Here is a 15,237-nt window from a genome sequence, read left to right as displayed (position 1 = left end):
GGCAGGCAGATGTTCTATATTTTATTCTTGTATTCTTAAATATTCTTGCAAAATGTTATTTGGGGATGGGGGGGAAACAGCTTTGATGTAGAGGATTTATTTTTCAAAGGAGTGTCTGCATTTCTGCAATATTTCTTTCAACTCAGTTACAAGAGCCGAAGGAATTGAATTAACATGTAAATTTAAATGTCGTAAAAAATGTTTTTTTTACATAAAAAATATCAGGCAGTTCCTCTGGAGCTTTCGGTTACCTGGAGAGGCACAGAAAATTGACCGTATGATGGAAGCTTTTGCACAGCGATACTGTCAATGTAACCCTGGAGTCTTTCAATCAACAGGTAAGGCATTATACTATGACCGGGAGCACAGAAGCACACTGAGAAGATTTTTAAAAGAAATTATGAAGCATTTATGGGAAATTAAGGTTATCAATTTTACATGCCCTTAATCACGTTCACATGAGATAGACTTGTGTGACCAAGGCTGAGGTGGATAGATTTTTGTTGGGTAAGGGTTTCAAGGAATATGGAGCAAAGACGGGTTAATGGAGTTGAGGTACATTTCAGCCATGATCTAATAGAATGGTGGAACAGGCTCGAGGGGCTGAATGGCCTCATGTTCCTGTGTTCCTATGTTGGAGTGGAGCTCCTACCCTGAATGTTATCTGATACGTTACGTAATTTCTCAGTCAACTGGTTAAATGAATAAAGAATGACTAAGATCCAGGAAAAGATCATTTAATAAATGATTAAACTACAGAATTTCCCAGTTCACTGTGGAAAGCACTGCCACAACAGATTTGCCTTTCTTTAAAATTGTGATCGATTCCCTTTTTGTATTTTGCTCATCTGTCCACTAGATGGACAAAATTACACATTCTGAAATTGAAAAGATACCAAATCTCTCGAGGCGTTTTGCACTGTAAAAATGTCACTTTTCAACACTTTTAATTATCAGTTTACCTAATTTGAAAGATTTCTAGGTGAGATCTCGAGTGGTATGTTTTTTATGGGTCAGTTTGTGGGCGTTATTTTTTACTAATTAGATTAATGCAAGGAGCTTTTTTGGCACACTTTAACATTAAAGTATAATTTTTCTTTGCAGATACGTGCTATGTACTGTCATTTGCTATTATTATGTTGAACACCAGTCTACACAACCCAAACGTTAAAGACAAGCCCACAGTGGAAAGATTCATTCTCATGAACCGAGGAATAAATGACGGTGGTGACTTACCAGAAGAACTCTTAAGAGTCAGTATTGGGTTTGATTATTTCGGTGCTTCAGATATCAAGCAATGTGCATGCATTTTCAAAGGCAGCTGTCACAGTTTCAGTATTCTTACTGTGGAAACGTCTTTAATTATTTACAGCAAGACTTAAAATAATTTGGAAATGGTAGAGGAACTGAAAAAATAACAATTTGGTCACTCAATCCACGACAGTTTGTAGGACACTGCTGTGCGCAATTGGCTGCCACGTTTTGCACACAAAATTTACAGTCAATTCACTTTACGGTGTACAGCACTTCTGTAGTTTAATCGCTTTGCTATGAAGCGCTTTGAGACGTCTCGAAGACATGATAAGACGCTATATCAAATGCAAGGATTATTATTATTATCATGAACAGGAACATTTCTTTAGCAGCAGTCTCTCTAAAAGAAATGCTTATGTATTCCTGAAACTTGTTGAGCTTCCTGGTGCAGTGTGAATCATTTCCACATTTTTGTTTCTGTTGGCTAATAGAATCTCTATGATAGTATTAAGAATGAACCCTTCAAAATTCCAGAAGATGATGGGAATGATTTGACTCACACATTCTTCAATCCAGACCGAGAGGGCTGGCTCCTCAAATTGGGTGAGTTGATTTAACCTTTAAAAAACCTAACCTCCAGAGTACTGCAGCATAACTGTAAATCTATTCATATGCCAACACCAAGTGGATTCCAACCATCTTTGGAAACGCTAAATATTTAATAATATTTTTTCAAGACTAAATTACAGTGAGCGGGAATTTACTTAGGTGACTGTTTTAGAATGATATTCTGCGGAAAATACTTCTATTTGGATACAATCTGGATTACATCAGTTTGCTGAAGAGTGTTTTCTGAATTATATTGCACAGAGCAACTCATTCATGTTTATAGTTTTAGTTTACTGGCCCCAGTTCTTGTGACAGAAAGAACACAGTAAAAATATAAACATTGATGGAGTTGGTCTGTTCCATTCACTCCACCTAGTAAATTTGTTGCTGGGGGTAACGACAGTGTGAGAACACCTTTTCTGTGGATTTATAATTATTATAATGTAGTTTTAACTTCTAGTACTTTATGTAAAAATAAATTATTCATTTAAAATTGCATTACAGTCATTTCGAAACGCATAGGGAAAAATTGGAGCACTTGATAGCCAACTACAATACTATGAATTTGTTATGTTCGAGTTAACAGCAGAAATAGCACTCTAATGTAATTTGATTTTGAAAGCAAAGGACTGCCTGGGTAAAGCTTTGCACAGTATTACACTGTGTTTCCATCTATAAGTTTCAGTTTCAAGTATTTGAGAAATAATATTTCAAACCCTCACTGCTCTGGTATACAATTTACAGTATGTTTTAAAAAAAAGGTATCTTTGACTTAAGGTTGTGTCATCAGATTTGTTTGGAAGAGCTGAAAGAGGTTCAAGCCTTGCTTTAAACACTATTTTGAATTGTAAACTGAACATGTTGAAGAAGAAGGCATATATCGTAAATTATTTTCCAAAATAAAATTCTGTTTTATAACCGCTGTGCAAACCATCAACAAAATGCTACATTAACAAATTGAAGGTCAAAACTATTCAGACTTGCAAGCACGATTTATTACCTTTATTAAAAGGTAATTTGATTGTAGCATAACTAGACTTGCTGGTTGAAAAAGCAAAGCTTTAACCAATACAATCTGCTGAACAAAACATTGCTGTTTTATAATTTGCCCCCATGCTGTACTAATTATCATCTATTGTTAGATGTACATTGACGTTCATTAAAAAATATTTCTACCATCATTCTTTTTCTTCCATCAAGCATCCAGTTGCCCCCTAACCTCCTCTGATTCAATGCATTCCCTGTTAGAGTATGACAACAAAACAAACTCTTTAAATGTGTTGCTATCTTAGTCCAGTCTTAAACGACAGACTTAGTCAACATACATAATTTATAAGTAAATTGACTTAAATGCATTCTGCACATTTTTATTACACCACATTTGGATTAGCACATTTGCTCATTAAGGAGCATTTTCTTTAGAGTTAAGTCTCAAACTCTTTTTGTTGCAGGTATAGGTAACACCTATTTTTTTTGTAACTTATTTTTCGTAAAATAATGTTAATAGTTGGAGCTAATTAACAAGTTTAGTCTGCAGTTAAAAAACTATTTCTGGAATAATGGATTTAAGACAACTTCAAACTGGGGATTCAGATCTTCTGGGGATTAAGAGTTTATTGTGTCTGTCCTGCCATTTTACTCCACAAAAGAAAAAAGTATGCATATTTAATACATTTATGGATATTTTTCTAATCTATAGGAATAATCTGCAGGATACAAGCAACATCTATCTATCTGTTGCTTGGAGTTTTTATTTAAATAAATTATAGCAAGAATTTGGGTCATTGTTCCGAGTGTTAAATTTTAAATATGTTTTGGGCTGAGTTACACAGTGGATTATTCCACAATTTGGTTTCAAGCATAATAAATCCTAATTTACATGCAATAGTGGCTATTGAAAGCAGCAGTGATTCTATCTTACTTTGAGTTACGGGAGTGGGTTTATTACAGTCCCCTGTGAACATGATTTCATAAAAGAGATTCCATATGTTTTCCACTAAATATGTATTCCAGTTGTATTACTAGAAGCTTGTAGCGTTTTGATTTTGTTACCCTTGGGTCACTTATCCGAATCGTTGCAAGGTAATAAGATTAACTGACATTACAAGCATGCTGACATTCAATGGTAAGAGCTCTACGTTTCTGAAGACAAAAGGTTAATTGCCCATTGACAGTAATACTGGAAAGTTAGTAACAAAACTCTACTCAGTTTGAACATCTCAGATCAGGAGTTTAATAATAGCAAATAATTATTATACACATGAACTTCATTTTTCTTTATTTTGGTGATTATAAATTGTTTTGTTTTTAACCACCCATGCTTTGAATTCCTGTTTCTTTATTTTAACCCTTTGAGAGATCCAGTGTGGAATCTTTCCACGCAACTGGTGAGACGATTTATATAAGAAAAAAAATACAGTATTCAAAGTTAATGTCAACAAGATGCAAAAGTGCCTCAGAATACAGTTGTGACTCAGTAATCTGACTATATTCGATACAGCTTATTTTAAGGTTGCAGAATAAATTACATTCCGTTAAATCTCTTCACATATGTACTGCAGCTGCTTTGCAGTGTCGTATAGTTATGAAATGGAAAAAGATTATGAAGCAGATCTTGCCCTTGTTAGATGTTTTAGAAAAGGTAGATTAGATACGAACAAGTCAGTCAATCCTGTTGCTTCCGATTGTTCCACTGGATCATTTCTCAGTTCATGTATCTATGGAGAGGCTGTGCCCATTTTCGAGGGGTTTACAACTCCCCAGGTGAAGACTAGTTTGCCATCCAAATGCATGATGCATTCTCCCTTTGAATCGGAGAGCAATTGGTGGGAAAAGAATAGTAAAAAGCATATTAAAATTGAAGGATAGAGCATTGCTGAGAAATAATTTGCAATGCGTCAAGCCGGGGGAAAGAACATAACTGTTAAACAGTTGAGGCATTGGTGTGTTATCATAGTCAGGTACCTGATTTTTGAGATATTCTGTTTATTCCACGCGGGAGATTGGAAGAGGACTTAACAATGAAATCTGAAGGATTGGGCTGTCTCAAATTATCAAGTGTTTCTGCTTATATGTTTTTTTAAAATTATTTTTTATTTCCCACATGTCAACTAATAATTCTGCAGATTATCAGTCACCCTCATAGAATATAATAAGAAAAAAAAATGCACATACATGTTTAGAAAGATGCAACAATGTTTAAAATGGTGGTGTGGGGTTGTGCAGTTTTTCAAAAATAAAAATGACAAATTATTGAATGGAGCAAAAAGAGAATTGTACTAATTCTTTATGCCAAAAAGCGAAGTCAGTTTATGAAGTCACTTCTGCAATTCTAGCACTCAAAGGGTTAATATCTAAAATTAATTTTGTTTTCTTTTTAATTTTCTTTTCGCCCTGTTTGGTTGTTACATGACTGGCTGTCTTTCCTTATACACACAGGAGGTATGTACCATACTGACATGTAGCTAATTGTGCCCAAGGAGCTACTGGTCCTTGTCTTACAGCTGGTGATAGACGCGTGCTGCTTTCATTGACGGGCGTTCGTTATCTCTGCTTCGTGTGAGCTTGAGGTGGCAGTTCAGTGGATCACTCTTAAATGCATAATTAATCTTTTTATTGAAACAAAATCCAAAAAGATGCTCAAAAGCGAGAGTTGCAACAAAACGCGGCGTTTGCGGGGTGCTGCTTGACACTCTGACTCTCTCCGCTAAATTAATAGCGCAGATTGCAGCCGGTACTGATTTTTAGAAGCACAAATATAGCACATTGCCCACTTTTGAGCGCACTTTATCCAATCCGAAATAATGGTGTTGCCTCCTCAAAGGAAAGAAAAAAGCAAATTTTATTTTTTGCACTGTTGATATGCATTTAACAATTTTCCACTCTATTTCATTGTTGCTTTTTCTGGTGATCGATCTGTGGTCTTTGTTTGACAGCTACAATTGCTTTTGCTCTGCCAACCCTTACGTATATTGACTTCCTGCGTGTTTTATAGCTTAAAAGAACAAGTGGAAATACCTGGTGACGGGACTAGTGGAGATTAATCAAAAGTTCTGACAAATATGATAAAAGCTTGACTTTTGAAATTAAACGTAGAGGGTTGTTGTACAATGATAGAAATTTATTCTTTGCTGTTGTCATTTTAAATGTAGTTGCATTACTTTTTTTTCCTGTGCAAGTGGAAACCATCTCAATTTGAAAATATCCTGGGTGAGAAATAAGTGTACATTATCAAAACAGCAAACCATAGCAGCACGAGAAATTTAACCCCAAGTTGGTTTCTTACACTTATTGTTGTTTTTTTAAAAATGGCTCTTCCAGAGATGTTACTGATGAGAGTGCGCACACATGCCTTAGTAAACAAGTCGAGAATTACAGTATAATGTCACCCGAATTAACTTCACTATAAAATTCACATTGTTGAGAATGTAAGACCGAATTCTGTAATTAATGGTAGATTTATTTACCTTTTTAGTCTGCCTGGCACGAAAGATTTGTCAAACATTAATACCTCCAGACTGACGATCTTTTAAAATTAAACTTTTGATTTAGATTAAATGTACCGTCCAGTGTAATTTAAAATATACGTTCAGCAGTGACACCTATGCATCTTAACTATTGAAAGAATTTTATTCAGGCTTCGCTAGTCCCATTCAATAAGCAACTGAGATGCAATTTCAACCCCAAATTAAAAACATTCTTTGATGATTAAGTTAGAAAGATTTTTAATGCAATTTTACATATAATGTTTTTTGTTTCTTTTACAATTGCCCCCTCCCAGAGAAAAAACTTTCTTCCCCCACTTAAGGACACCCCTACCCCCTTCCTTGCCTTAATCCGTCACATCAAAATGCCATCTCAGACCAAGGAGGTGATAAGTGATTTGGTGTCAGGCTCTGGCAAACCTGCTTTGTTATCAGGTGGTAGGTAGGGAATGTATCTGAACAACGTAGATCAACTCTACCTTTTTGATTCTTCCCTCCCTCGCTCCCTCCCTTTGGAGACATGCCTCACCGCTACTGGAACCCTCCCAAGACAGCTTCAGCTGAGATCACTAACTCATCGTATAGGGAATCTCAGGTTTGAAATGGATCTGCTGCTCTGTGTCACTTTTTTTTTCACATTTGTTTTTAAACATTGATAAATTGAGTAGCATGAAAGCCTTTTTTTTAAAAAAAAAATACAGTATACCCATTGTCAGGTGTCACCTTGTGAAGTCATAGAATTAGTCAACAAGGAATGAAGCCCAGGAAACAGCAGTATTTACAGCAGTAAGATTTTTCTTTCTAAAGTAGTACACACCTAAGTAGTGCATCCGAAGCAATGTGAAACAACGAAAAGCCAAGTCTGAGACAATTTTTGATTTGTTGCCAATCTACTAGTTTGCAGCAATATACCACGAAAACTGCCGAGTTCATTCCAATTCAAGGTCGCAGACAATTTATAATGAGCTGGCAGAAATCGAGCATTTACTTTAAATGTTTAAAAAGTTCCCAAATGTGAAGGATACACAGCAGTTTCCAAAATAAAGTGGAATAAACAGTGATTATAACTGTAGCAACGTGCAAAAAAAGTTCATGGCTAGCTTCACCAATGTAAAAACAACATTATAGAAAACACGTTTGTATCCTAAAAAATTTTTTCGAAGCTGATACTTTTCCTGAGATGTACCAGTAGCATTTTAGCCATTTTGGGAGATTGTAATCTTTGCCATGTCACTCAAAGGAACTTTTTGATGGCAGTACTTGTTCACATTTCATAGTTGGATGTGACTTTTATCACTACCTAAAATTCAGAATTTCCTTTCTGGATAATTCCAAAAAGTAATAAATTCTGTTTAAATAATTTGCTGCTTTATATCAAGGGTAGACCAATACTGTTTTGTAGGATGATGTATAATTCTGTTGGCCAGACTTTATAATGCCGAAATAATATTTGTTCTGATTCAATATTAAATAATTTTCTTTGGAAGATTCACTAAAACAGCAATAGTGACTCACCCTCCTCAATTATAATATAAAGTGAAATAGGATCTGTTTTTGAATTGAGTGGTTTCTACTTATGCTGTTGTAGAAATTTACATAACATTATAATTAATTTGACTTTCAAATCATGCAGCTGAACATGGATAAACAACATATGATTTATTTATTTCTAATTGTCAACATGACATCTTGTAAAATGTAATAAGGTGAAGTATTTTAGCAAATTATTTTATTTCATTCAGAATTCAGATTTAATATCATGGACCATTTGATAGTACAGAATCATTATCGCACGACAGCATTGACATTGGTCTAATCTTTGATATAATGCATATTTTTTTAAATTAATTCCCTGAATTCAAATAACATTGTGTTCTAATAAATACTTGATGAGACTTATTAAAATTAAACATATTAATCAAGAGCTTCATTTGAAATTGTCTCATGTAAATTTCTCTTTATCTTAATGACTTTCTTTCAGTCTGTCACATGAGACACTGTGAATGGAATTAAGATCATCAGATAAATGTGCACCATGGCACAGTCTAAGGGATTAGTTTATTTTTGGATAGTGATCCACAGACTTTCAAAGCATATGCTTTGGTACAGGGATGCCTTTATACCTGTTTAATGCTGCTTTAATTTTTCGATCAGGAATCTTGTGTGGAGCATCGTTACGTTTTATTAAATATCTTAAGAGTTTAGATTTTATTTTTTCATAATTACCTGCCCCCCAGTTTTGCTCCATTTAATTTGTGGTATTTATGTCACCCAATATGGGCAGCAGATGATTTGAGCCATGCATTTTCCCATATTCTCTTAGCACATGGCAACATGGCTAGTATCTAATGAAAGTAGACAGTTTTATTTTATTGACTTAATAGTATTGACCTCTAATAGGGTTTAAACATACATGAGTAGGTAATTTCCTCCCTTCTGCTTAGCAGAATCTGAGCCTCAGTAGAAAATTTGGAATCTGATTGAATTAAAACTGGGTAAAACATGCCAACTCATATTTGGGATATTTTCCTTATTAATATTAAAAAGGAAAAAATGGTTATTGCTTTAAATACTTTGATCATAAAATGCTTTGCTTTTGTCTTTTTCGTCTATTTTCATTAATTAAAATCAGCTGTCCTCCAAATCATTCCTAAGCATCTCATTATTTCGCATTTTGTCTTGCCATTGTTATAGTTTACTCTCACATTAAATAGCAGTATGATTCGAGAGCCTTTGACAATCAATATATTAAACCGTAGCACATAACGTTTTGCGTACAAAAATAAACTAATTCCATGCTGCTACCTCCAAGCATTGCACTGCCCTTTTGTCTTGGTTTGTCATTCTCTCCTCTCAAAGTACTTCACCATACACTTACTGATTTGGCCAGCTAAGAATTAACTTCATAGTTGAATTGGAAAATCTGCAATATTGGGTGCAATTAATTTGGGGGAAAGAAACATATAGTTATTGAGACTGACACAGTCAAAAGGTTATGCTATGCTTAAGAAGTAATGAGCTATTCGCGAACTGTTGAGATTTTGTTTTATTTTCTCTCTCCCAAATATTAATTTAAACTACAGGTGGAAGAGTGAAAACGTGGAAAAGACGTTGGTTTATTCTGACTGACAACTGCTTGTACTACTTTGAATATACCACGGTAAGTTAATGGTACTATTATCTTCACGTTGACTTTAGTTATTCTATGCATTATCCTGATTTGTTTCTACAGAAAGTAGGGAGCTGTTGAGCAGCTTTGGACGGCCAAAACAGCCATTTCTGGTTTCCAATTGTGGAGATATAGGCAAACCGCAAAAATGATAAATGTTGAATTTTGATCAACACCATTTTGTTGGAGCTAAATCCAGTGTCTTGATGCCATGCTATTTGACTGGGTTGGACATCAGTCAAACTTGATGATTGATATCTTGTGAAATGTATATATAGAGATGTCATAAAGTGCTTCACTTTACGACCATTGAATACGAAGATAAAGGAAGTATGCATTTGTATTTGGAAACTTGCATAATTAACAAATAAATTTTTGAAGTTTCCTTATATTATTACACTCTGTATACCTGGCAGAAACACACAGCCTGCTTTTAGACACCTGGGTTCAATTCCAAGCAGAGCGAAACCTTGGGAAAGTTTCCTTACTCCACACGCCTAATAATAATCCCACCAAAACAATAATCAGTTGGTCATTTTCAATCCACGACTGTTTGTGGGACACTGCTGTGCATAATTGGCTGCAGCGTTTCGCCCACAAATATACGGTCAATTCACTTTACAGTCTATTCTGTGAAGCGCTTTGAGACATCGAGAAGACGCAAAAAGTGCTATATCAAATGCAAGGATTATTATTATGCCTTTGTTATCCCCTCCTCTGGATACTAATTGCTAGATGTGTAAAAGTAGCCTATGTGGCACCCCCTGATTTTTTTAAAAAAGGCAGATTGCCTCGAGTCCGCAAGTCCTCCAATAGCTCAGCTGAGACACCATCTGTTGAGATTTGTTGCAACATTTTTTGTGCACACCAGATGTTGGGAAAACCAAAGGTGACTTTGGGTTTTTTGCATTCATGTCTTGTGCCTCATGCCTATGGCAGCAAGACATAAATTAATGTAATGCATCCTATGTGTTGATGTAATAGATTTTAGTATTTTCCATCCAGAGCTAACCAGCTCTTTATTTCATTCAAGAAACACTTTAATACCGGCCATGCTGTCCTGAGTTGCAACTTGTTCATGTTTAAATCAACTAGAGTATTTTCAAGATTTGGGGCAAAATTTTTGTCTTTCCACCGAAATGGCTACTGTTATTTTATGAATGATCTGCATCGCATAACTTGGATTTCAGATGCTTATGAACAAATCTATGGTCATGTTTCCTCCAAATATGAATGGTCAGTGAACCTTAAAATCCCCAATGCTCTGAGTTTGAATGCATAACGATCTGAAAAGAATCCAAATTTGTATTCATCCTCAAACCTAGTTGCATTAATGTACTATGAAACATGTGCAGTGAATTTTGTTTTCAATTTAATGACTGTATGTTTACAGGACAAAGAACCCAGAGGAATTATTCCACTTGAAAACCTTAGCATCCGAGAGGTGGAAGACTCCAAAAAGCCCGTGAGTTCAACTGGTTATTGTACCCTGCAGAAAATCATCAGAAAAAATGTTCAGATGAGTTTATGTATAAGTACTGCCATAGTGTAGAAATAAAAGTCGTTCTGTTATATATTGATTATTTTAAATTATACTATTAACAAAAATATCAAGTTCATTTTGGTGCCATATTAAGAAATCAGTGTGTGTTACGCTACATGTCTAAACACAAAAACAATTGAAATGATTATGAATTGATCTTCAAAGCATACAAACATAGCAAACTGTAATAGTCTGTAATATTGTTCAAATCCAATTTAATCTTCAGCATTTTCTTAATACTGTACTGGAATTGAATGCCCTTTTGTTTCATTTCAGAATTGCTTTGAGCTCTACATTCCAGATAACAAAGACCAGTTTATTAAAGCTTGCAAAACTGAGGCTGATGGACGAGTGGTGGAAGGGAATCATACATTTTACAGGATATCTGCACCAACCCCAGAGGAGAAAGACGAGTGGATGAAATGCATCAAGTAAGCAAACAACTTGACTACTTGCATGCAATCAGATTATAAAAATGAACAAAACAACTTCTCATGTATTCATCTCACCAAATTGTGAACTCTTTGTCTAAGTGGATGAATGAAATTTCAAATAAAGCCACGAAAAGCTTCTTTTATTGGAAGCTTTGTAAAGAAACTTAAGTTTACTGTATTGAAATATTATAATAATTTGCAATCTTATTCATATAAATCAACCTGTAGTAATTAAAAATGATTGCTGGCTTCTGTAAATAATGATTGTGACTGCAGAACCTGTTTATTGCCTTGTATGTTTATTGCAAAGCAATCAGTATTTTACTGTTTTCAGTGGAATGAAATTACAAGTTTGTGAAAGGTTGTGAAATAAAAACATTTAATTTAACTGGAATAGTTGTCAACACTTGACATTAGCTAATAGGACATGAAAGATATACCTTATCTAAAGCATTTTTTATACGTTTAATCAATATACTAAAGCCTGTCAGACAATGCCATAAGTGACTGCTTTGGGTTAAACAAGAGAAAAGTTCAATTATTAAATCATGAAACCTGAGATTTTCTTCAGTTTTTAGTTTTTTATTAAATGTGTTGGGTAACCTTTATATTCAAACTCTGTATATTTAATAAGATTTTTTTTTCTAAAACCTTTTTTTGATTAAACTTTGTTTTACTTCTAGAGCTGCAATCAGTAGAGACCCCTTTTATGAGATGCTAGCAGCAAGAAAGAAGAAAGTTTCCTCAACGAAGAAGCATTAAGAGGATGGCATACAACATGGATCAAATTAATACCCTTCTGACATTGGCCAAGTGACCTAAGGAGGTCCATTTTTGGGTGTCAATATCCACAGTGCATTCTGGGGCTACCTATGTGCTTGTGCTGGAGAATGTGCTGAAAGTTGGAAGGTTCCTCTGACCTTCTGTTACCTACTCCTCAAATAATGAGGAAATAATTTTTATTCAGCAATCTCTCAATATTTCCCTCTACACAGCTGGTCTGATTGTGGAGTCGAGGGCCACTACCTTACCTCCTCAAAGCTTTATATTCATTCTTGTCAACAATCTCTTGATTTTAATTAACATTTTTGTTGCAAGGGTTTATGATTCTTTCAGCCATATATGAGGGACTGCCATCACTGAATATTCATGTCAATTCTGGTAAAGTGAGTGGAAAGCCATGAAAATTGTCCATCACTGGAAGTTGGCGACGTCAGCACAGCCAATGCAAAGCTTGATTGATGGTGGAACTGTGGCTGTGATCATGCTTCGGGAGGATACAAAGGCATTCGATCAGTCAGTCCAGTTTGATGAGAGCGAGAAGATGCTTGGTGACATGTCATTTACAAAGTGAAGACACTCCTGGAGAGAAGCCAACCATATTATTACAGAGAATATTGTACAAAACAAATAGTCTGTCCATCAGATAATAAATACATTTTGAGTTGATTTTCTATTGCAATCTTTTTAATAGAAATTTTACTTTCCCATTCTGTTTGCCATATTTCAATGCACTGGTAGACAATTGCAGAAAAAAGATGACTAAGCAGTATTGGTCTATTTATCAGAGCTGTATATACTTAATGTATAGATTTCCTTTTCGATTATTTTGTATTTGTTCAGCTGGTTTTACGTTTGTAATGGTAAATCGGTGTGTCAGTATTTTTTCATTCATTGCCATTCATACTTGTAATCCAGTACTGACAAACCAGGTCAAATAAATCAAACTCTATATAACCAACATCAGTGCATCTTCATTGTGTCAACCTGTGTGAAACATTATCCTCATCAATTACAAAGTGATTACTGAGACCCTGACATTACTTTAATACTGTCATGGTAATGTCACTATTTCAAGCTTTGGTTAGCGTAAGTTACCAAGTAGTACACTGGAGACCACTCAAGTTCAAGATCCTCATCCTCACCTACAAGGCCATTCACGGCTTTGCTCCCTCCTACCTCTCTGACCTACTATCCCCCTACCTACCTGCCCGTACCCTCCGTTCCTCTGGCTCCGGTCTGCTCCACATCCCCCGCCCCAACCGCCCTACCATCGGTGGCCGGGCCTTCAGCCTCTCAGCCCCTAGGCTCTGGAAATCCATCCCCCAGTGCTTTGCCTTGCTTCCTCCCCTCACCCTGACCATTTCCCCCCTCCTCGCTCCCTCCCTTCCCTCCGCTAACCATTTCCCCCTGCTCGGGTCCTGACCCAACTGTGCAGCGCCTTGGGACGTCCTCCTGACGTGAAAGGCGCTTTATAAATGGAATCTTGTTGTTGTTGTTGTTTCCTCCTTCAAGGCCGGTCTCAAGACCTTTCTCTTCAACCGTGCCTTCAGCTCCCCTCTCGACTCTCTACCCCCTCCTCGCTCCCTCCCCTCACCATTTCCCCCCTGCTCAGGTCCTGACTCAACTGTCCAGCACCTTGGGACGTCCTCCCGACATGAAAGGCGCTCTATAAATGGAATCTTGTTGTTGTTAGAAATATTGTCATTGCTTTAGTAACGCTAACCAAATAGCCTAAATGTTCAATTAAAATAAATAGATGAAGATAAATAGAATTTTTCCTTCACGAATGTTTTCCCAAACTGCAACAACAAAATTACATTTGTATAACGCCTTTCATGTCGGGAGGACGTCCCAAAGCACTGGACAATCAGTCGAAGAGGGTCTTGAGATGGGTCTTGAAGGAGGCGAGGGAGGTGGCGGAAGTGTGGATTCAGGTGGGTGGGAGGGGGGGGAAGATGACAAGAGGAATGTCTTGAGAATGAACCTTGGAAGGGTGAAGGGAAATCCAGGTTGGCAGCTCCAGAGAGCGGGGGCAGATTGGGATGAAAGCAGTTTCGTTTCTGGCTCCACTGTGGAGTGGAGTGGAGTGAGTGAGCGGACTGTGCAAATGGCTCAAATGAGAAACAGAAAACAAAAGCAAACCTGGAGAGAGAGAGAGAGAGAGAAAAAAAACCAAGGCAATGAAGAGACTTCAACGACAGACGTCCACCTGCCCAGACAGAGGAGTCCTGTAGCTCAGTGGTTAGAGCACTCGCTTTGCAAGTGAGAGACCTGAGTTCAATTCCAGGCAGAGGGCCAAACCTTGGGCAAGTTTCCTTACTCCACACAGAGCCTAATAATATTCCCTCCAAAACCAAAAACAATAATAAATTGGTCATTTCCAATCCACGACTGTTTGTGGGACATTGCTGTGCGCAATTGGCTGCCGCGTTCGCCCACAAATACACAGTCCATTCACTTTACAGCGTGTTCTGCGAAGCGCTTTGGGACGTCCTCCCGACGTGAAAAGCGCTCTATCAAATGCGAGGATTATTATTGTTACTATTGTTGTTTTCCCCGGAGTTTCAGAAGTTTATTTGAAGGGGTTGGGAATGAGGAGTAGGAGGAGGAGGAGGAGGAGAAGAAGGAAGAGGAGAGGCGGCGGCGACAGGTGGAGTTTGTGCGGCGCGGTGGTGGGTTGGTGTCGGTGGGACAACCAATGCGCCGACCGAGTGCCCCCGCGTGGGTTTGGGTTGTCGGAAGGTGTGCGTGTGTGTGTGTGTAAAAAAAGGGAGTAAAAGCTGAGCAATCGGCACCAAACGCGGTGTCCTGTCCCCAAAAAAGGTTTTACGTTATCCCACAAACCCCCCCACCCCTCTCTCTCTCTCTCTCTCCTTCTTTGCTGACCGTCGGCGAAGAACGTTGACGGTCGGTGTTCGCCGCCATGGCAACGGAAGCCTAGAATATTTGACCCTTATTTAC

At 37.0% G+C, this 15,237-nt stretch overlaps 1 protein-coding gene across 3 annotated transcripts in view; it reads left to right on the top strand.

Annotated features, from left to right (window-relative positions):
• Nucleotides 1-13,234, top strand: part of cyth1b (cytohesin 1b) — an 85,872-nt gene extending 72,638 nt beyond the window's left edge. For 2 of the 3 annotated variants that reach the window (XM_042342304.1, XM_007888648.2), the window contains exons 7-13: nt 226-338; nt 1,105-1,253; nt 1,746-1,858; nt 9,429-9,507; nt 10,910-10,981; nt 11,336-11,490; nt 12,177-13,234. In XM_042342304.1, coding sequence (XP_042198238.1) covers nt 226-338; nt 1,105-1,253; nt 1,746-1,858; nt 9,429-9,507; nt 10,910-10,981; nt 11,336-11,490; nt 12,177-12,255 — 760 coding nt within the window. In that variant the 3' untranslated portion in view covers nt 12,256-13,234. The remainder of the gene's footprint in view (nt 1-225; nt 339-1,104; nt 1,254-1,745; nt 1,859-9,428; nt 9,508-10,909; nt 10,982-11,335; nt 11,491-12,176) is intronic. The other variant, XM_042342303.1, reaches the window with a different exon arrangement.
• Nucleotides 13,235-15,237: the final 2,003 nt, after the last annotated feature.

This window comes from Callorhinchus milii, unplaced genomic scaffold (assembly GCF_018977255.1).
Source record: "Callorhinchus milii isolate IMCB2004 unplaced genomic scaffold, IMCB_Cmil_1.0 Scaffold20, whole genome shotgun sequence".
NCBI classification, from domain to species: Eukaryota; Metazoa; Chordata; class Chondrichthyes; order Chimaeriformes; family Callorhinchidae; genus Callorhinchus; species Callorhinchus milii.
This window is presented reverse-complemented; position numbering and strand designations above follow the sequence as displayed.